The sequence below is a fragment of the Anas acuta genome, chromosome 17 (assembly GCF_963932015.1).
Source record: "Anas acuta chromosome 17, bAnaAcu1.1, whole genome shotgun sequence".
Taxonomy (NCBI): Eukaryota; Metazoa; Chordata; class Aves; order Anseriformes; family Anatidae; genus Anas; species Anas acuta.
Genome location: NC_088995.1, coordinates 5,897,761 through 5,920,093, shown reverse-complemented (window position 1 = coordinate 5,920,093; position 22,333 = coordinate 5,897,761). Strand labels below are relative to the sequence as shown.

General features: G+C 42.1%; 1 protein-coding gene across 5 annotated transcripts in view; it reads right to left on the bottom strand.

The window, feature by feature from the left end:
• MED13L (mediator complex subunit 13L) overlaps positions 1 to 21,492 on the bottom strand; it is a 211,102-nt gene extending 189,610 nt beyond the window's left edge. For 3 of the 5 annotated variants that reach the window (XM_068654312.1, XM_068654314.1, XM_068654319.1), the window contains exon 1: positions 1,369 to 2,000. In XM_068654312.1, the coding sequence (XP_068510413.1) occupies positions 1,369 to 1,440 (72 nt within the window). In that variant the 5' untranslated portion in view covers positions 1,441 to 2,000. Of the gene's footprint in view, positions 1 to 1,129; positions 1,165 to 1,368; positions 2,001 to 4,796; positions 4,872 to 6,597; positions 6,646 to 6,975; positions 7,051 to 20,535; positions 20,690 to 21,348 lie in introns of those variants that run through there. The other 2 variants (XM_068654318.1, XM_068654316.1) reach the window with 2 other exon arrangements.
• Positions 21,493 to 22,333: the final 841 nt, after the last annotated feature.

Here is a 22,333-nt window from a genome sequence, read left to right as displayed (position 1 = left end):
TACCTCGCTCTTACAACCTGATCCAATCGTCTCCCTCGTGCTTATGGTTTTTTCTCTGCGTGTATTCAGGATCACTGTAACAATCCCTGCACCTCCACACACATAGCGCTGCCACACACTGGCATGTCCCAGAAAACTCTGTCAAGCAGAAGCCTACGTACAAGCCTAAGTAACGTAAAAGTTCATCAAAGAGCCAGAAATAAGAACTGCCTTTATTCTCACGGAAGAATCTCTGGGCCAGTTTCCTAGCAGCATAAGTGACGACAGCACTTGTCCCAAATTCTCAGTAGGTATGAGCAAAATACAGAAAGCACACAGACATAAACAAGCCATCAGGAGCAGAATAACAAACATACAGCAACACAAAAAAAAAATATTAAACAAAAAGATTGATCATTCACATTTTGAGTTCATTTTCTTCCCCCCTCCCCCTTAATTCCTAGAAAAGCTAACATGAGTCTCTTCCTTTCTGTTGGAAAGGAAAGCAAAACCTAAAAATCAACGTGTTCACCCACCTCCAATTCTCCTAGAGCACCGGCTTAGGGAGATGCTACCCACCAAGAGCTTTTGTATCCTACAGCCAAGCCTGCGTTCCAAGTTTGTGGTAGCTGTACCATGCCACGCACCGTGAGCTCCTCCTTCCCCCTGCCCCAGCAGCAGGAGAAGGCTGGGGCTGATCCAGCAGCCCTCCCACTCACCCGGCTGCTGCCCTGCCACAAGGGACGCAGCTCCTGCAGGTGGCAGGTAAAATAAGGCACGGCAACAACCCCATTTCCAAGCGGCCTTGCCCTGACACGGAACCAGACCGTTTTCTCGCTTTAAATTTAGCTCACGAAGCTGCAGCTGGCTGATAACGTAATTCCTGCAGTGTTAAACCAAGCGAGCCGAGTACAAAGTTGTCGATCGCCAACCAGACGGGAGGATGACATCTCTGCTAGACACCCAACCACCAGAGCCCATTTTCAGCTGCTTCCCTCCACCGAAAATAAAAACAAAAAACACAACACAAACAAACAGCGTTTCTGCCCACCCGAGCCCCATACACACAGTGGCAGGGCAGAGGCCCCCAGCCCCGACATGGTGCTTGTCCCTGCCAGCAGGGACCCCCCCAGGGCTGGCAGCGCCTTACCGGGGAGGGGGCCGCTCCATCCAGCTCCTGCCCCCCAGCAGCCGAGCGGGGAGGGCGCAGCAGCACGAAGCAACCCCGGGGCGCCGAGCCGAGGGAGGAGCCAGCGGGAGGAGCAGCCCCACGCTAGCGGGGCTCTAAACCCCCCCCCCCGGGGGGGGGGGGGGCTGGCCGCGACCCACCTCCCCCCAGTACCCAAATCATTTGTCTCCCCCCCCCTCCTTCCCCCGGTGCCCACTCACCAGCGAGAAGAGGTTGGAGTGGCAGTCCTCCAGGCTGGCCCCGTTCGCCACCCAGTTGGCCGCCGCCGTCATGATCCTCGGCGAGCCGCGCCGCCGGAGCGGGGCATGTCTGAGGGGCCGGGCCCGGCGGGGCTGGGGGAGCAGCGGGCGCTAAGCCCCGACCCCAGCCCGGGGCAGAGGGGGGGGGGCAGCGCGGCCGGCAGGGGGCGTGAGGCGGCGGAGGAGAGGCCGGGGCGGCGCTGCTTCCAGGGGGCCCCCGGCGGGGAGGTGGAGGGGGGGCGAAGCGAGGAGGAGGAGGAGGAGGAGGAAGAAGAAGGGGGGGGGGGCCTCCCTCAGCGCCCAGCCGCGGCCCCCCCCCGGCGGCGGGCGGAGCGGCTCCGCGGCCTGCAGGCGGCGGGGAGCGGGGGGGCGCCGCCCGGCGGAGGCCGCGGCTCCTCCGCTCGCTGCTGCGGCCGAAGGAGGCCGGGAGCGGAGGGAGGGGAAGGAAGGGGACGAGGAGAGGCGGCGGCGGCGGCCCCGGGCCCGGGCCCGGCCGCGGGAGCGCTGCTGGCGGCGGCCCCGCTGCGGCCCCGCCCGGCCGCCCTCGCGCACCCGCCGCTGCCTCTCGCCGCTCTGACAGCAATGGCGGCCGCCCGCCGCACCGCGCCTCGCCATTGGGCGCCGCCGGCACACGTGACCCGCGGCGGGAGGGGGCGGGGCGAGGCGGGAGGCTCCGCCCACTCGCTCCCCTCCCTCCCCTCACGGCTCGCGGCCCCGCCCCGCCGGGGGCGCGCAGGCGGGAGCGCGCACGGGGGTTGGGGTGAGTTGGGGGGGGGTGGGGAGGGAAATGGGGGGCTGGGGAGGCCGGTGGGCACCCCGGCCGGGTAGAGGCTGCGGGAGGGGGGGGCACGCCGCAGGGTGAAGATGTATCGTGTCGTTATTGAGGATTTTGTTCATAAGAAAGCCCAAAATTGGGGATTTTCAACATCCCCAATGTCCCGCTGCATCCAGCCCGCAGGAACCCACAGGTGCAGGTCACAGCTCAGCGGCCTGAACCTCACACGGACCGGCTGCTGCGCCCTGCACGGGGGACACAAAGCGACTGTCACTGTCCAAAACACAAAGTTTGTTTAGAAACTTAAGCTTTGGGACAGAAACAGGATCATAGAATCTATAGAACTGTAGAACCCACAGAATCTGTAGGATCTGTAGGAACTATATAATCATGGAATCTATAGTCATAGAATCTGTAAAATGTATAGTATCTATAGAATCCTAGGATCATAGAATCTAGAATCATAGAACCTATACGATCATCAAACCTATAGTATCTATAGGATCATAGAACCTATAGGATCTATAGGATCATAGAATCATAGGAGCTATAGAATCATTCTATGATTCCGTAGAAAATGTAGCACGTTTCCAGTGCTGTCATTCAGTGGGCAAAGTTTTCCCTCCGTGCCTAATGGCAGCTTTCCTTATCACGATTTTTAATCTTATTTAGGCTTTTTTTTTTTCTTTGCAATTTATTTTCTTTGTTATAAATTAAGAAGATTAGCATCTGTTCTAACGACTGAATGGCGTTTGTTTGGACTTACCTCACAGTAACAAACCTCTAAGACAAACAGGCATCACTGCCATTCACCCAACTTACGCACACAGCGAGAGAGAGAATTTGGGCTAAAAGAAAATTTCCACCCAGGCCGGCGTTCTCACGGTGTGCGTTCTGCCACCGACAGATCTATTGTGCCCTGTTCACGTCACTGTCACACCAAACAGGATTCTGTCTTGCAAGGACTGAGGCACTGTGCTGGTGTTTCCAAACACACAATTTAAATATTCACGTTCAGCTACAGGTGCACTTTTTATTTTTGAACATGCTAGATCGCCAAATAAACTCCAAACTCACCCTAGGGAGAGCTTTTTACCCTCCTTCATTTCATGCAGGAGATCAAAGTGCCACAAAGGTGTTGTGAAAGCTCCGAATTGGTAAGGGACAAAGCTGACAAAGTAGTCAAACTGCCAATATTCTAGGAAGCACTTGCTGCAAGCTGGCAGACCACAATCAGCAGAGTACTCTGGTCCATATTACTCCCCTTTGTTTTGGAGACAAGTCTCACAAACAGAGAACACAATGTGACACTTGCAAATTTGTCAAGCAACACGTGTTAACCACAAAGGTTGAAAAACACACCCTTCCACATTAATACACTCCAGCCTCAGTTATAAGTCCAATTACTAAGTAATGCCTAGGGTACAACAAACACTTTTATAAAGCATCCGCTCCGTTTCTGAAACAAAACATCCATTAACAGGAAAAAAATAATGTTTTTCTTATTATAAAAATATTTTGAAATCGAGGATCACTTTATTACTTATCCCAGAGAGCAACAACAGTGTGCAGAATTAGACCCTGCAGACCAGTGTATTCACGTTTCCTCCATGCACTGCTTACCCTCCAAACGATACACCCACTTGTCAGCGTTTCTCTTCTGTATCTCCAGGTAAAGATGACCTACTGTGCCTGATTTTCTCCTGATCTTAAGATAACCCCCACTGCGGCCTAACACATAATTCAAATCTGTTTTCAGGGGAGAAATGTTAATATACTCACACTGCTGCTTCTGCCATTTTTTCAGGATTCTTTTGAAAGCTAACAACTCCTTAAACTAAATATCTTTCAGTGTAATTACATTCCCTTTGCGAGTGAATGTTTTAAAGTCGAAGATTTGCTGTTCTGTTTGCATTTGTGCAGAGCTATCAGTTGAAAGTTTTGGCCACGTCTCTGCATTGCAAAGTTCAATTTGTTTTTAAACTGATAAAAAGATACCATCTCTTTAAGTCTTTTACTGGTTACTTGACTTCATATTATGTTCAATTTATCAGACAAGAGAAATCACTATAGCCTAATCATTCACTTCTGTGTACCAAACCAGGAGAGTTCCCTTGCTGTCTTCTGTCAATAGTGTTACTTAGAACAGAAGTTGTTCCACTTAGGGATATCATATACAAGCACAAGTGACACTTGCTCATGCATAATTATCCTAGATGGTATGTGGTGGAACGTGTTTCCCAACTCAGGGTATTCAAGTTTTATTCCCTGTTTTCTTTTACTGCCAACTTATTGATGAACATGCACAACACCAATGGGTTTCCAATCTTAACCAAACAACCATTTTTCTGTAGTAGCAAGGTATAGGAACTTTCTAATTAATTCTGCCAGCATTAAACGGCAAGCAGCAAGACCAAAACTCTGAACTAGAAAGGAGTTTCCAGCCTCCTGGAGATCAGCTGTGTCACACTTACCCCTCACTACTGGTAAGTGCTCTGGAAAGGAGCCAGTTACCTACCCTTCTGGACACCTCCCAGAATTAGAGTCCAAATAGTGATACGCAAGATTATTTTATTCTACAACACCTTACTAAAGCCTACAGTAATGATCAAACCTGTTCTTCCAGGAGGATGGCTCAGCAGTTTCGTAGACTTTTGTTTTCACCAGCAGGTGTTGCTTCTGCTTCAAACTAAACATGGAGGAAAAAACAAAGATGTCAGGAAGTTAAAGCAAATCTAAAATGTCAAGCAATCGCTTGGGTTTATTGTTATTAAGGTACGTCAACTTTGCTGTGCTTTTAAGCACAGTAGATTTATAACAAAAATATTTACTTGAGCAATACAACTGGCTCAAGCACTGGATTCAGGCAGGGTTATGAGTTTGGCCCTTCTTACACCAGGAGCAGTACTGGAGGTCAGCCAAGTTTCATCAGTATCAAAAAGAAGAAGTGTTTGGCATTTCACGTCAGATAATGCATTTCTAGGCAAAAGACATGCTTAGAAGCCTAAGCTGCCAAAACACCCCCCTCTCAATTGTTGTTTCCAGTACAGTCATTATTGTCAAGATAGGCCCACATGTTTATATGAGAGTAAGTCCAAATCCTAACTGAAATGCAACAGTGGTAGCTATGCTACTGACTTTGTATAATTCTACATCTTGTCATTTTCCAGTTTTCTTAGAAATTAGCCTCTTCTCTGACATCCAAATATTACAAAGACACGATCAATACAAATTACTTCAAAATGCAAGGCAACAAAAATCAATAAGAGAAAGATAATCTTGCATTTCTCTGCTCAAATTTTATTTTTGAGTTGTACAGCTTAATAAAGATAAATCTATAAGGATTTTGCTAACTGAAGTCACACTTAGAAAACTAAGATTTGCAAACTTTTCGTAAGAAAAATGAAAGGTTTATTTTAATGTTATATATACTTGTGTTTGTTTTTTTTAACCTCCATGAATATAAAAGTAAGAGCTTGCTTATTGTGACTCACAGTCTTGATAAAAAGTTTCAGATAAATTCTGGACAATTTTAGTCATTAGCTGGAAGAGCTGCAAATGGATTTTTTTTTTGAAGTGTTCTTAATTTTTCACACATTTGAGATAGACACTATGGCTATTCACTAGCACAACTTCTAGCTTTTGCAGTATAAATAAGGATTGTCTTGTGTCTAATTTAATCAAGCATCGTTTTTACCGTTTCCCACATTTTCCTCTCCAGATGCCTACAATTCCCAGTAATGGAAAGGGTAGGGTAGAGGAAAATGAGGAGAATAAAATTATGAATATAGTACAAGTAAATGGTCTTTAACTTTTCTCCAAGTCAAAAAATAAAAATAAAAATAAATGTTTAGATCCTCCCGCCCACCCATGAGATGCTCTTAAATGAAATCTTCTCAATTTAGTGATTTCAAAACCCCAACAATTTTAGAAGTTCATTGTCCGTGATTCATGTAGTTTGTTACTGCATGTTTTTGCAATACAGTGCAGCTGAACAGGCTAATTTCAAACATGTTTCCAGTAGGCTCATTGTCTACTTTTTATGAGGCTGCATACATTTCTTAAGTGTTTTTTAATTTATCCAGTAATTACATTTTTTGTTCAAGTGGTTATGAATAAGAACACATAATGGTTTTGTTTTTAAACCAAATGTCTTTACTTCCACAAATTGAACACTTAAAAGAAAAGAAAAATAGTTCACTGACATGAATAAATTAACAGCATTTAATTTTAACATAAAAATAAATTTTTAAAAAAATCATACATTAAATCCATACTAAACAGTCCTTTGGGATATTTTTTTAAACATTCATAATCTAGAGATTGCACGTTAAGTAACTTTTTAATATCATTAAGATATGTGACTGGCTATATTAGTAAATTTATTCATTGTATCAATAAAGATAAAAAATTACCTCAGCTTTACAACAAGACACCGTGTTTCTGAAGGGAGGTACTTTTACCTATGAGGAAAATAAACACATCAATAAAAGATCTGTTTGTAGAGAAGTAGCACATGATGCCCACAGTTTAAGCCCAGCAAGCGATTAGACTGTGGCCTTTGAATTAGTCATCCTTGTTCACCATCGTTATCAATAAACATTGCAAGATAAATCCAGGCGGTCTGTTTATGATCACCCTAAGTATAGGAATAGCTATAGACACTCAGTGTATTTTTAATCAAAACGAGTAGCAGATTATTTTATCGTGCACAAAAGCAATACAACTACATCCCACGTGACCCCAAACCTGCCCAAGAGAGGCTGTCTGAGGTTTATTGTGTTCTCTGGTACCTGAATATTGTCCTTTCACAATCAACGGCAACAGGGATCATCTGCTGGGACTTCACGGAGTTTCTGTTCCTTCTCCTGGATAAAGAAAAGATGAAATACAGGCTACTGCCAGATGTGACGCCAGACCCCCCCCCTCCGAGCTGCTATTCTGCAGGAATATTGCAAATGCCCTCAGAAACAAACAGCTTCACCCCACTAAATCTGTTGATGTCCCTGGAATTTCTTAGGTGAACAAACCTCACGTGGCACAGCTGCCGCAGGGTCAGGCCCTGGTGGGGTTCAGAAAAGCACGCAGGTGGCAGAGGTCAATGTTTCAACACATCTCTGAGAATTATACACCTGAAAATTCCCTGAAATTCACTTTATTTGCTCATAATGAAGACTGTGGTAACAGTGCCTATTAAGGAGTAGTTTGAGGAAAGGTTAATGACCTGGAAAGGCAATTTTGGGAAGTTTTACACACCTGGAAGATAATGTTGAAAGAAATCTTCAAACTGTTTTAGAGGACACAGATTAACTGAAGGTCGTATCATTCACAAAGTGAAAAGAGAAGAAAAGTCCAGGTTAATAGGAGAGCCATAATTACAATTACCATGAACCATTACACTTACCCTGGTGAAGCAGGAGGAAATCTGCATATGGGGTTACAAGAAAATGCTCCTATATTTTTATCAAAAATCAGAGGCATTATCTTAGTATTTCCTCATTTTCTGGATTGTAAAAGAGAGAAGAGAGGCAGGAAAGGAAGCAGAAGGCAGGCAAGAGGAGCCTAGGTAAGGTCTTCTACCAGCAAGGAACAGCAAAGGTCGTTTCTTACTATTAGGGATGAAGTAGTAGCAGGAGCAGAGTAAGAGTGGTGACCACTGGTATGAGCAAAGGAATGAACAAAGAAAGGCAGGAAGGTGCCAGAGGTGCTTGACTTGTTATAATGAGCAGTATCAATGACACAGTGCCTTTACTAGTGACAGAAGCAAGGGAGTCAGGGACAAAGGATGGCTAACTTTGGTCACATGAAGTTTAAGTTGCCAGCAAACAATTCAAGAAAAAAAAGGAAACTCTTTACAAGGTGGTTTTGGATGGCAGGATAAAACTAACTCAGGAGCAGAGAAGTACACTGATTTCTTTCCCATGTCATGGTGATATTTAGATGACATTTCAGGTGTAACTGGAAGGGATGAATAAAATCATAGCCAAATGCAAACCGTTACACTCAAGAAAACACCGTGCTAAAAATAAAAGTAGTTGAAAATAGTACTAAATAAGATTAATAATTAAAGCTTTAGGCAGTCCTGTGTATGATGTCCAATCTGAAAGTCAAAATGCTATTGGTGTGGTAGAAAGCTTTCACTTAAAAAAATAATATATATATACACACACCACAGGGACCTTTGCAAAGCTGATGTGTAAGTGGTAGAAGTCTCCACATGGGGTGATGGCCAGCAAGGACTTACAACAAGGGAGCTGCCCAAGGAGTGTGTTTATTTTTAGTTGGAGGTAAAGAACAGTTTTGTGCATCAGCATGCCCTGCTGGTTTCTGTGAGACAATTGTAAATTCTCATTTAAATATTCTGTAGGACTGAGGCAAACGAGCTATTTGGAAAACCAGAAAGGAGAAAACGACAACTGAAAGTACTCCAGAATAAAAGGGGAGTGTGATTTAAGCAGAGCAAAATGGCAAATATTTTTTAATTGTAAATTACTTTTGAACTCAAAAGAGGAAAGAATTGTGATGTCTGCTAGATACCTTGCATTATGAATAAACATACCTGAGTTTCTAAAGGATTTAATAATCTAACATGAAGCTCCTACTAGCCCTCTAGGCAGAGAGTGGGCCTGTTGGGTCATGGTTTCATACCATCAAAGAGATAGATTTCATCTTTCAGATGTTGTTGTGCTCGCTTGGTAAGAATTCAGCTTATTAAAAGGTGTGAAATAAGATACAGGATAAAAATACTACAAGAGAAAAAAATTTAAAAGATTTAAGGCTAAAAGGCAAAGTAAATATGGAAATAACATTTGGCGAACACATTCTGAGAACAAAACTCCAAGTTTATTCATTGGAATAGATCGCAGGGTAGGTCTGGATGGGTGATGTAGCTTGATGTGCTCTGACCTTGGAAGCAGGCAGTCAGGCAACACCCCGTGCTGCACATGTGGAATGTGCAGCTTTTGGCATGGGAGCTCAAATATTAAAATTGGCCCATAAATCTGAGTACAGTTTTTAGTGTTTAAGAAATTTATTTTATCTGGATTAAAGTCCTCTTCCCCTTTGGCATTAGAAGGTGTTTATGGCTGTTAAAACAAGAATTGCAAAATATTGCCCTGAAATACATATGGATTTATCCTGCAAATCTTACAAGGTTTACTCTACAGTTCAGAATTAAAAAAAAAAAAAAAAAGAAAAGAAAAGAAAAAAAGTCTGTCAGAGGCAGTGTGGCCTTTCTAGAAAAAATGTGCAGGAAAAATATAAGCAAATGTCTTTTTTTTTTTTTTTTTAAATTCTAAAAATCATCTTACTTTACTGTATCAGAAGAAGTTAAGATAAAGGTTTTGTTATAAGCCCTGAGAAATCTTTGTTCTTTAAATCATGTCCAAGTTCTGTTACAACAGAGGAATGAAAAATGTGGCTTATGGTCTGTGATCACTGACCACATTAGAGCCTGAACCGATGAAGTTTTCGTGGGTTTCTGCTGCCAGTTTGTCTTTAGTTATCTCCTAACTCATCTCCCTTCAAATATGAATTCTTTCTTTTCTAGAAATACCCTTTCTCTTCTTGCAAATCATGTAACTGTGAATAAAAGCTCTCTGAGAGTTGACTTTAACACATCCTTGTGTAGGGCTATTTTGATTGTACTCTGATGTAAACAATTTCACACACTGTTGAAAGAAAGAAAACCAGGATTCTTTAGAAAACAGCATCACAGTAAAATCACAGTATATGCTCAACTGAAGCGCTGCCTAACGCATTTCTATGTGGATATATGGAAAGAGTTGCCACCACCTGAAAACATACAATAAACTTCCAGACAACAGCTCCAGAACGTCAGGTCTTTTAGCAATCAATGTGCAGATTCTTTGTAAGGAAGGGATCATTTTTAATATCTCATTGTACATATATCCATCACTCATATTCCAGTTATTAAAGGCACTATTAAATTTGAATTGCAGTTTTTCTTCTCCTCTTTCCTCTAGATTTGTTTTTCTTATCATTAAAAGTATACCATATTGTAGCACCCCAGCTTTTTGTACTTCCAGATTTCTCAGGCTAAAAAGTTAGGTGGCAAACTGCTGAGAGAAGAAACCATTGAATAAATTTGGGACCTGAAAAAGGGCGTGCGATTGTTCCTGCTGTATCCTGAACAAAACTGGGGTGAACAGAAACCAGTTTGAAGTAGATACCATTGTCATGGACTTTGCCATTTAAAGAGAGAAGCTCATCTAAAAACTAAAGAAGCTAGTGAGTCACAGGCGCATTGACAAAAATGCAAAGGTTATGTCCATGCATTTCATTTTCCTCAGGCACACGCATTTGTATTTCCTCAGGCACACGTATTTGTATTAATTTCTACATTGCTCACTTTTGATGCCTGTTCTCCCCTCTGTCCTTGCTTTCCCCCATCCTGCTCTAAGTCTGGGATTGTGAAAAACTAGGGAGGAACCACTGGAGGCCCATCAGTGATAATGAGATTGAATGAGAAATGTTCTGGTTTACATTCTATTGTTGCTCTCTTACCTCATTAAGGCCTTTTTCTTCTGGACCCCAAGTACCAGGACTTCCTTTTGGCCACAAAGCTGTCAAGTTCACTCACAGCTCAGTTGTAAGAAATGTAAATCAGAGCAAATAGTGAATTCTAGCTAAATTCTGTCTTCAAGCCACATATGAACTGTATTTTTATAGAAAACAAAACATACGGAAGATGACGTTTGCTCTGTGAAAGATCCAAGTATTAAAATAATTCATTAGATATCTTTGATGTTCATTTTTTTTCACTTTTAAGCATTCAGTTATCCATCAACTGCAGATAAATGTTGTGCTGAAAGCTTTTGCTGAAATTCAGAGAATGAATAAAAGAATTAGAGGCACAGCACTTCCACAGATGCCTTGTGTTGACATCCCTATTTCCAAGCCTTGTTAAACGAAACAATTCATTTCTCTGTGATTTTAAGGTTTCACGGGCCCTAACCTTAAAAAGGAATTACAGAGGAAATCCTATTTTACTAGGATTTTTACAAGGATACTATTTTACACTCCTACTACTAACAACTTAAAAGAGCAGTCTTAGAAGAAATTATACTCATAGGTAATAAAATATTTCAACTGCTTTTGATTTGATTACTCAGGAAACTAGCCATGGCTTGAAATGTTTGTTTAACAGGAACCTATCTTTCAGACTGCTGGACAAGCTTAGAGATATCTGTTCATCCTTCTGTTTTTCTGCAGGCCAGCGAATGCTGCTTTACTGCTTTTTTGGATTTTTCTGACAGAAACCACTCATCTCAGGAAGAAACTGAAATGGCTGTCTTTGCATGACATGTGATAAAATTATTTTTACAGTAATATTTATTGTTTTCTTGCACGCAGACTGAAGCCTCTTGGCCTCACTTAAGACATACAACAAAACTAATACCTGCATATCATCTCAGTTAACAATTTGTGCTGAAATTCCTTTGACTGAGATTTTATGCAGAAGAGCATTCAAAATGTGAATGGGTTTGCAAAACCAGATGGAAGGAGTAACATCGACCTGGTTACGACAGCAGCAGGCTTTCTGGCCCAAAGCAGGAATTGTCCTTGCCTTCTTGTTCTTTACCATCCACTGCCTGCTTGGACTAAGAGCAGTTCATATTAGAAACCTTATTTTCTGAAGGCTGGAGATGATTTTGTTCTCGCCTAATCCGGGATGACCTTCGGTTTCCTGGCACATGGATACAACTTGGGCAAAGATCAGCTCTGCTGATTTAAACAAACCCTTCCAGTTATATTAGGAAACAAGTAGTGGCTGCACTCACTGATTATTTTGCATTTATCCCGGCTTTTTGGGTACAGCCTTATTCTGAGATTAGGGTGGGTTTTTTTTAGTTAGAGGTATAGCAAATGTTGCTAACAGAGATTTTTTAAGACGATTGACAAAGCTACAAGTCAGGCACACAGCAGTGTCTAAATTCTGTTCTAGAACTCCAAGCTAATACAGTGTTTGACAAAACACATTTGGTGTTCCAAATTCATACTTGGAAGAAACATTTTTGGGTAAAATCTAAACTAAAATCACAGCTGTTCAGCTTGAGGAAAATGAGAAAGTTAATCATGCTACTGAATCTCTATTTTGTCTTTTAATGTTAGCCCAGGATGATGGACTGTATGAATGCATGCAAGTCATTATTTTGTTGCTGTTTGGCACAGCAGACACAGAAAGTCTTTACTAACATCCAACAGGACACAGACCCCCTGAGTTGCAGGGTGAGCAAATTCCCAGTCTTTGGATCTCTCCTCAGGGTATTAAGAACATGGAAGAGAGCAAAATTGAAGAAAGGAATTGGGAGCGTAAGAGCTGGATAACATTTAAAGCATTATCCCTAATTCCCTTCACGGTTTTAGGGAAGTCAATGGGCTTCTGAATGTCTGTCTGTAATATAGGCCCAGTATTTCAGGTAATTCTTGCAGATTTTAAACAAAGAATTACATCAGCGCTGTAAAAAGTTATTCCAGAACACTATTTTTGAAGTAATGATACCATATATGTGCCAAAATCCAGTTTGCAACTTCAGAGCCAGGAGTCCATCAGTTCCATCCGTTTGCAGACGCTGTGTCTACAGCATCACGCTTGCTTCTGCCGCAGGCTAATACCTCAGGTCAAACTCTGTCATCACGCCCGCTGCCGGGATGCTGCTGTGTACTTTGGCTCCAGCCTGGGGTCAGGCAGCGATCTCCCTATCAAGGACATTCTGGCGCAGGGTGGGAATCAATACTCAAGCCCTGCCTCTCAGCAGCAAGGACACAAGTCCCCAGAGAGCATGTAAGCAGGAATTCAGGAGGTACCAAAAGCAACAGAATTCCTTTAAGTTCAGTTTTCAAATACAATACAAGCTGCGGCACTTTAGCCCGTACACAAATGTTGCAGCCCAACAGCTGGGAAATCACTTCGTTGTTTGTGTCAATAAACACAAAGCAATCGGGAGATGTATTCCGTAACCATTCTGATGTCCCACCTTACTTCAGGAGAACCCACGGTCACTAAAGCACTTGTAACCTCGCTGCAGAGTCCTGGCGGTCTGTTTAGACAAGGCACAACAGCCCAGGTCGGACGTACTGTACGTATCAAACCCAGTATTTGGTCAACAACATTCCTTCAGATCAAGTTTCGTTAAGTAGTGGTCAGCTAGTCGGGCCGTGCAGAAATAAGTCCCGAACTGTGCTACCAGAACAGTTCCTGTCTCCTATAATTACCTCTACTTGGAGATGGCTGCCAAATTCTTCCCAGTGGACATATGGTCTCAGCAGGTAGGAACAGGCTGAAAGTGCTTTTCTTGCACTGACGTCAGTGGGGGAAGTATGACTGAATTCAGCTCCCACGAAAATTAAATATTACCTGACTAGTGCCTCCTTTTCAAGAGAACAGTAGCTTGGCCTGCTTCTTTCTACAGCTTCCTGAGAGATCCTGATACTTTTTCTTCCAAATAGGAAGTTTCTTTACAGTTAATTAGAAGATAATACCAGTCAGCTTCTGCTAATTATTTGTATTTTCACTTAACGCTTATAAATCTACTTGTTCAGGTATTATTACAAGCTAATATTTGTCTTGTAAGATGCATTACTCATTACAATTAGCAAGTAGAAATAGATTAGTCATGCGCAAACAATCTCATAAATGAAGTATTTATGCCCCCTTTGGGGATGGAAAGGAAGGTAATTTGAGCCCTTTATGATTATCAAGGGAAACCTGAGTTGTCTCCTCTATACACATCATTGTTTCAGGATTTCTTCTGGGGCAAACTAACTGGATGTGGGCTTCCTTTAAAGTCCAGTAGCACCACTAGAAGCTGTGTTAGTGATTTAATGAAAACCATCAGGTGTTACCTTTTCTTAGGATTGCCAGTCTGCATTGTTCAACTGAAAGCCATTTTTTTTTCTTCCAAAAATCTTTTCAGTTAATGTGTCTGCTTTTCCTGAGGCTGGAAGAAGCCTTCTCTTCACTTGTATGAAACTAGCAGCAAACAAGACCTTTATCCAGACTTAGTGCTCCTATTACCCCTCACTGAGAAAGGGAGGCTGAAGGTTACAGACCTGGCTTGAAATGATTCAGACTGGGATGTCACCAAAAGCTGTGTGAGTGTGACTGGTGGCTTGCAGCTGAGCAGGCAGCTCCCTGTAAGACTACTCTCAAAAAAATCCAAGCTGTGGTCAAGAGCTTCCAGAAGTACCTTCCAAGGTAAGGGCTGTGCAATGAACTGGTTGAACATGTTAGTCCCTGGTATACCTACAGGAAGCATGAAAGGAATGGGTCAATAGAAGCCTATTGCTTTTTATTCCATTCTCCACTGGGTTTTCTTTATGTCACTTCTTCCTTACCAATTTAATTAGCCACTCAAAAAGCTCTCTTGTTTGTGTGTGGCCAACATATCCTAAAAAGTAATTTTAAAAACAGACGAAGTCAATACTCGAGACCATTTACAGATTAAAAACCCTAAGTCATTTCACAAAAGTGAATTTAACAGCTGCATTAACCTAATACCTCCTTCGCTGCTTATGCCACTCTTGCATGGGGCACAGGTAAGTGCACTACTACTGATAGTGCAACACGTCAGTCTGTTCCTCCTCATGTTTTGTTTTCTTTTTTTCCTCTTTGCTATTCTTCATTTCCCCTAGTATTTGGGAAAAAACAAAACAAAACAAAACACAAACAACTCACATCTCTTCCCAAAGGAAACATTTTCTCCACATAAAGAAGTTGTCAAGCTTCCTGGAAAGGTATCGGGAGCAGGGAAAAAAAGGAATATGTGTTGCTGTGTTTAGCGCAATTACAGAAATAGGTCACATATTGTTTCTGAAAGAAATGGATCACCAGAATACAGCCCCCCCCAACTCATCCCGGTCTCCCTCTCGCCACCCCCGTACACAGAGCTTGAAGCATTCCAATATCCTTGCCAAATTCCCTCACAAATACTTTAATTCTTTACGTGCATGTCTCATTCCATCTGTTCCACATGCTCTTTATGCCATTTACATTCATTGGCAGAGGCTGTGAGATGACACCACACGTTATAAATTTGCCGTGTTTTAAAGTGGCTTAGGTACACTGAAAGGGAAAAGCAGAGCAGCTCAAGGTCTGCGCTTTTCTCCTAGAGACCTGGGTTAATTCAGCTGCAGGGCAAACTGCACGTGAGTGTCACCAGCAGGTTTTCAGATCAGTACGGCTGTGGCTGTGAAACGTGCTACATTATGCCTTCAGGTTCAAAAAAAAAAAAAAAAAAAGGCAATCCTCTGCAGGATTTATGAAGTGACTGCGTGTATAAGAGATTCTGTGCCCAAACAAACAACAAAGAAAAGGCAAGCGTGATGTAAAAGGGGAATAAAGGAAAGCTGTGCTCAGTGGGAAAGGCAGTGCTTAGGCATGTGCGCTTGTGAAGCAAATGCTATCGGTCTGATCCTTTGCCACAGGAGCACACCACAAAAATGGGCCCACAAACTCTGAGTCTTCATCCTTTGCCTTCGGGAAATACGTGGTTGGTTTGGGGGTTTTGCAGTATGGTCACTCCAGCCCACAATGAGCCCTAAGTCTGTCGGTGAATGCAGAGGGGCCATCTGTTGGACACAGATTTAAGAGTAGTTTCCAGGATAAGAACAGGAAAAGAAAAGGCTCTTCAGGTTTCGACACAGGGACAACCAAAACACAGATCAGCTGCGTGTTTGGCCATGTGCCTTAAACTCCTTGAACAAGTTATATGAAAACCTCAAGCCATAAAATTTCACTGAAGTGCCGGACGCCAAACCTTTTCTTTCACCTGCATAAGAGCAGCTCAGATAAAAGAAACTCCCACTTAAAGGACACAGAAGAGTCCAATGGAGATTCAACTCAAAAGCACCACTGAAGCTGAAGCTCAGAAGCGGCCAGGCTCACGGAAGTCAGCTGCAAGGCATCTGCCAGTCCCCTGCACACCCAAATGTTGGTGTATCCTACTGCACGGAAAGAGGCTTCCTGGCCACCACAATACAAGGCCAGGTGCTAGAAATCAGCGTTAGAAGCATCCATTTCTCAGCCCATTGTGCAATCCAATTGCTTCACTACTATTATTAAGATGTTGTGAAAATACATATTGTATCTCATCTGAGGTCAGTCTGCAGTTCTTACAGCTTACTTACCTGGCCAGACAGATTCCTCAACCTTTACCTCTCCATTTTTTCACATTCCTTTCCTCATCTAATTTTTCCTGTGCGCTCTACCCAACACCTTGTTATCTTCCACCCGATCTCTCTCTTTTTTTCCCTGCCTGTTATTACTACATTGGCTTTAATGCTTTCCCGCTCCCATTTGTTGCCAAGCTATAGTTTTCAGCCGCTGTGAAAACATTTGATTCATACGCTTCATTGTTTCTCCTGCAAAGGAATCATCATCTAAAATAACCTGCACATGCTTGAGTAAAAGCAGTAAAGGAGAGACTGCCATCCCATGCTTGCTCTCAGTTTGACATCTTGTTGGCTGTTGCATAGCAAACGAGAAATAAGAAAGACAAACAACTGCCAGTGTCTTGAATGGGGAAGGAGCTTAAGATAGTTTTTTCAGCATGACATTGGATTTGGGATGCAGTTTTTTTCATGTCAAGGAAGAATAAAGGCTAGATTCTGTGTTATCCAAACACGTGTCCCATACAGATGTGCCAAGTCAATGTAGAACAGTATGTCTTTGATTCAGGACCACTTCACATCTTCCTGCTAAAAAAAGCAGAGAAGAATCAAGAGCTTGAGGTGTTGGCATCATACTTAGTTGGTTTGGTCTACACCTGAGAGCTACCAGACAAGGTAATCTGACAGGAAAATCACTGAGGGCTAGATTTACAAGGAACTAAGGCTGATGTGTGAGCTTGTCTGAAAGAAGACACTCTTCTTCCAGAAAGGTGTCCACAGGCATGTGTTCAGGACATACAATCGTGAAGAAAGTTTGATTCCTCAGCAAGGCAGTCACAGAAGATAACGTGCTGCTGAGAGGACTCTCAGCCCAGCCAGGGGGAAACACTGAAGAGAGCCATGGTACGAAGCTTCTCCCTTCAACAAATCTGTATGCCTCTTGGTCCTCAGAAACAAGATTATGACCTTCACGGCCACCTTTGCTCAACTCTGACACAACTGGATCCCCAGCCAGGAACATTTTTCTCAAGTTTAGGAACCTAAGGTCTTTATCTAGAAAATATTTTCTTAAGATGCTGGGGTAATGTCCCCTTTGAATCCAGTAACAAGGAAGTGGGAGACATCTGCCTGTGGAGGTTCAAACCCGCATCTCCCATGAAAATGACCTAACTGCTAAATTACAGGGTGTTTTAGGTGAAGTGTTCTCCACCCATCCTTTGATGATAGTCCAGCGTGTGGAAGAGTGAAAGATACACTGGACAAAAGAGAAGGAGAATTATTAAAGCCTAGTGATTAAGGCACCGACTTATTTTGCCTTGCTTTACCACTTACCGCTTTACCTAATGACATCATGGTAGGCCCCTTGCAAAAGGATGCTTTTTGATCCACAGAACCCCCAGTCAATCCTTCAGTGAATTTGCTCATCCCATGAATTCACTTGCCTACAAGTTAATTTCCCTTCTAATTTTGTTATTTCTTTTAGATTTTCTTCTCTTTTTTAGGTGCCTATTGTCTTTGCTAATTACTGCATTATCTTTACATTTGAATATTTCATCCCTTGCATGTGCTGCTTGCAAGTGCTGGTGGAGAGAAAGAAATCATGTCGTAAGTTCATTTAATATTTCCTTGCAAGAAGACCGGGGGGATGGGATACAATAAATGACTCAGTAAAACCATCCAGGTAAGTCAGTTCTACTAGCTCCACTTCATCAAATTTAAGCAGTTCTACATTACAAGAGATATTAATTCATTTTACACTTTGCCTTCTTTCCAGGCAGATTTGAAATTTCACTTCTTCACATCATAAAGTATTACAGAACAATGTTATACACTGCATGTATCATTTATGGTTTCTTATATTACTTTGTGACCGTATATTTGGGAGCCAGAATGATGTGAGAATGAAAACTATGAGAAATATTTCCTATTCTCTGGTTAAGTTGCCAAGCATCTACATGTAGAAACAGAGAAGTGAGGAAAGTTCCCAACACAAGTGTGTCTGCAAAGTCACAGCCAATACAGAACGCTCTGCCATGTAATAAACACAGCACCGTGAGCTGTCTTTATTGTAAACGTGATCATACGGAAAACGTGCATGCTTTTGTTCTACTGTCGAAAGGTTTTTAAAGGAAAAAAAAAAATCTTTGTTTAAAAAATTGTGTTCTCAAAATAATTCTAACAAAAAAGTGGGTATGGAATAAAATCCCTATCCAAAGAGCTTCATTAGTATTTCTGTTTTACAAGTGAAATGTCGTGAGCAAAGACATTGGAAACAAAAGTTGTTATCTACAACAGTTTAGGGTAAAGTTCAGTGTCTCCTGTGGTTTAGGTATGAAAAAGTCTCCTAAACATGGGGGGAAACTGGTCATGTGCACAGCATGTTAGAGAAGAAACAAGAGTACTCAGCTGACACATGAGGAGAAGCAACAGCACGGGAAAGCATGGTATCTATTCACATTAAGCACCAGCCATACAGCGATTTGAATCAAGTAAGTCTGAGTAGTAAGCCCAGTGGGACTTGGGCCAAAAGGGTGAAAGGAAGAGAACAGGAGGGTGGCTGCACATTTCAGTTGTGATTCAGGAAGTCCTGGAATCCTTCCTGACCCTCTAGGTCGGAATTTCTGACTCGACACCCTGCTTTGACTCAGAATAGGAAACTGTATCCTAACTGCATGTTTCTTTTTATAGAGTAAACTTTATTGCCAACTTCCTTTGGAGCACAAGATTATTCCTCACAGTCTTTAAGCAAGACGCCAATCATAGGACACAAGTGCAAGAAAACGTGATCTCTGTTCCCGAAACATAACACAGGCTTTATCCAAAATGAAAACAACAGAACCAAAGTTTGTCTTTATTACCCATCTCAGTAAATACAGTATGCTCCGATGGTTTTTAAAAGCAGCTGGCTATTTTTTCGCCTCCTCCTTCTCCCCCTTTAAACTTGGCCAACATGAAAGGATAGTGGTATGGTCCAAGAAATGCTTGCCAGGATTAGAGGCTAAATTGGAGATTTCTTGTGTAATGCAGTAATAGGCTGGGGATGGGAAAATGGGCCCTCGTAGAGACAGTGATCACAAGGACTTCCACTAAATTCACTGGAGAAGAGATAGGCTGTCCTAGAGTATGAGAAGAGACAGCTCAAAGCTGCTTTGGGCACTGGAACTGGTAACTTTGCAAACAGCAGAATAGAATATACCTTCTGCAATGTGTTTAGCTTTTGTGTTGATTACACCTTGAAAAGGAAGAGGTTGAAAATAATTGTTTCCCTTTTTGTATTATTTTATCTTTGAAAAGGGTAATTTGATTCTTTCAGCTTTTCCATTGAATAGAGAAGACCAGAAACACATTAAAAAACAAACCACACATAAATCATGTAAGCAAAGCAATCTCTCTCAAAACCTTTTCGAAGCTTGAGCCAGCACCAACTCTTTGAAAAAGATGCACTTCACATATTTAATCAACCTCAATCGTTCCATCCTATTGTCTCTCACATGCTATCTTTTGAGTGAATGAATAATGCCAGATCAAGTGATGTTAATTAATCCTTCACTTTCCTTCTTACTGAGGCTTCTCTTTAAGGCTATGAAGGGGGCAGAGACAGCAGGCAGGCTCCAGCTCTTGGCATCCAATTTGAGCTTGAATGAAACTGAGGTGACTTGTCCAGCATTATGAAAAAATGTATAGAGAAACAACCAGACAGAAACTGTAGAACCAAGTCAAACACTTAAATTAAAAGGTCTTTTGCCCCATCCAAAATTTTAAAAATAATATATCTTTAAGAATCAGAATTCCAGGCAAAGGTGTTTGTAATACTGCATTTTAAATTGCTTGTTCTGTAAAGGAAAATAGTTTTAGGTAGTAAGCCACTAATTTAAGTAGTAAGCCAGTAGTAAGATGTAAAGAAAGTCTTCCTATTCTTCCTATACAACAAAACTTCTATGAGTTTATGTTCTAATATCTGTTTTCCAGAAAGACTTTTACTCTCCTCAATCCCATCTGGTGTTATTACTGTGGGAAACTGCCAGTCTTTGTTACAAGTAGGTAAAAGAATTTTCTACCACATCATTAAAACACAGGGAAAATGTGTACATTTTTGATTTTCTATTTTATCATTAACAAATAAATAAATTGCTTTATCTAGAAATTGGACCTGCAAAGACTGTGTCCTCTCGTGCATGGTCTCACTGAAATCAAAGGAGAGTAAAGAGCACAGGACTTACAGTAGGGCGAGTTTCTGTTCCTGGAAATATGCATCCAACTGCACTCAGCAAACATCTGTAGCACACGGATTTAGCCCATTCTTCAGTCTGCAATGCATGAAGATTCCAACTCCTGGGGATTTGTTTCATCAGCTCTCCTGAACTGACTTTTGTCCTTGCAACAGGAGAAATAATATTTCAAAATTAGTAATGTAATTACTAATGAAATTTGTAATTACTAACAAAATTTCTAACAATTCCAGAATTGATGAAATTATCCAAGCCTCACTGCTTTTCAGGACTGTAAGGTGCCCAGGTCCCATTCCAACAAAAATTTTCAAAATTTCACTCTGTATCTTTATCTATTTGCCATACATATCATGGAAATTATACAATGGCTTGGGTTAAAATCTGAACTGGATGCCTTGCCTTGCCCTCTATCTTTTCTCACATAAAGTGTTCCAGGCAGGAGCACCCAGATTTCAAAATGGCTACATAAATACTGCTGTTGGAAATTACTACCAAAATACAATTCTATCACTGTTTGTGATTTTTAAATTGCTTTTCACACTACCGTAGGCATGGACACACACAAATGTATTTGTATGAGTCTGGACAGAAAAAAAAATTCAACAGAAAATCCAAAATACACCTAGGTGAGATTTAGGATTTTATTCCAATTAATATTCACTGCTGCTATTTCATTGGGTTTATTCATTCTAATTAGCTGCAATTTAAAGAGAAAATCCTGCTTGCATTGCCTCGAGGCATGCAGAAGCAGCAATTGACGTTGGCTTTAACACATTCTTCCTACACAAGGGACAGAAAAGTTACCTTCCCTTGTACAAATAGTGAAAGGATTCAGATCCATTTCATCCTAGGGGTCTCCTCCCTCTGGAATTCTCTGCACGTGACAGAAAGGATGGGTTAGAGGGACAGTGACAGCTTCCCCAGCCAACCACTCCAGCCCAGCTGCTAATGAAGGCAACACAGACATCTTTAAGGCAGCACTGTAGGGAAATTAATTCTTCCCACATGCTGGTAACAGCCCTGCCCGTAACCCAGGCTGCAGGGATTTGTCTCTAACGGCAAATTTTAGCTAGCAGGTTTGCAGAGTTATTGCCTCGTGATGAAGTCAGATTAGAGAAGCTAGTCACAGAAGTGTGCAAACCCTCGCCAACTTCTCCAACAGACCACAGACTGTTCACAGTTCCTCCAAGAAAATTTCCCAATCCCGTAAGAACCAACTTAAAATGCTTGCTAGCAGCCTGACTTCAGTCCTGGTCTTAATCTCGGTCCTGGGCATTCAAGGTAAACCAGGGGAATATTCTTCCCCCTGGCCTGTTCTGTGTCATCTGAGCAGAGCTCGTGCATGGAGCTCCCGTAGACGTCAGTGGAAGTTTTATGCATAAAATGAATGCAGAAAGGCAGCTGAAATCTGCTCTGCGGCTAAGGCATCTGCATTGCAGATTGGAGAGGAAAATTTTGCCCTGAGTGCCAAATCTCATCTTTTAAGAGGAAAACTATTTTTGTTTTACACAAGTGCAGAAAATGATCGCTCGGGTAATACGGAACTCAGAAGTTTAAAAGTTAAAAAATGCAACTTTGCTGTCATTTGACCAAGTATTGCAAAAATACTTTTTATTTATTTACTAAAACACTTTTATTTCCACATGTTTGTAAGACTGACGGTAACAACACAGGATATGTGTGTATATGTATATTTGCCTGCTAATTTTCAAAACAATTTTGAAAACTTAAGTTGATGTGCCAGGATAACGAGTCACTATTGATGTGGGGAAAGGCAGCGCCTTTAAGG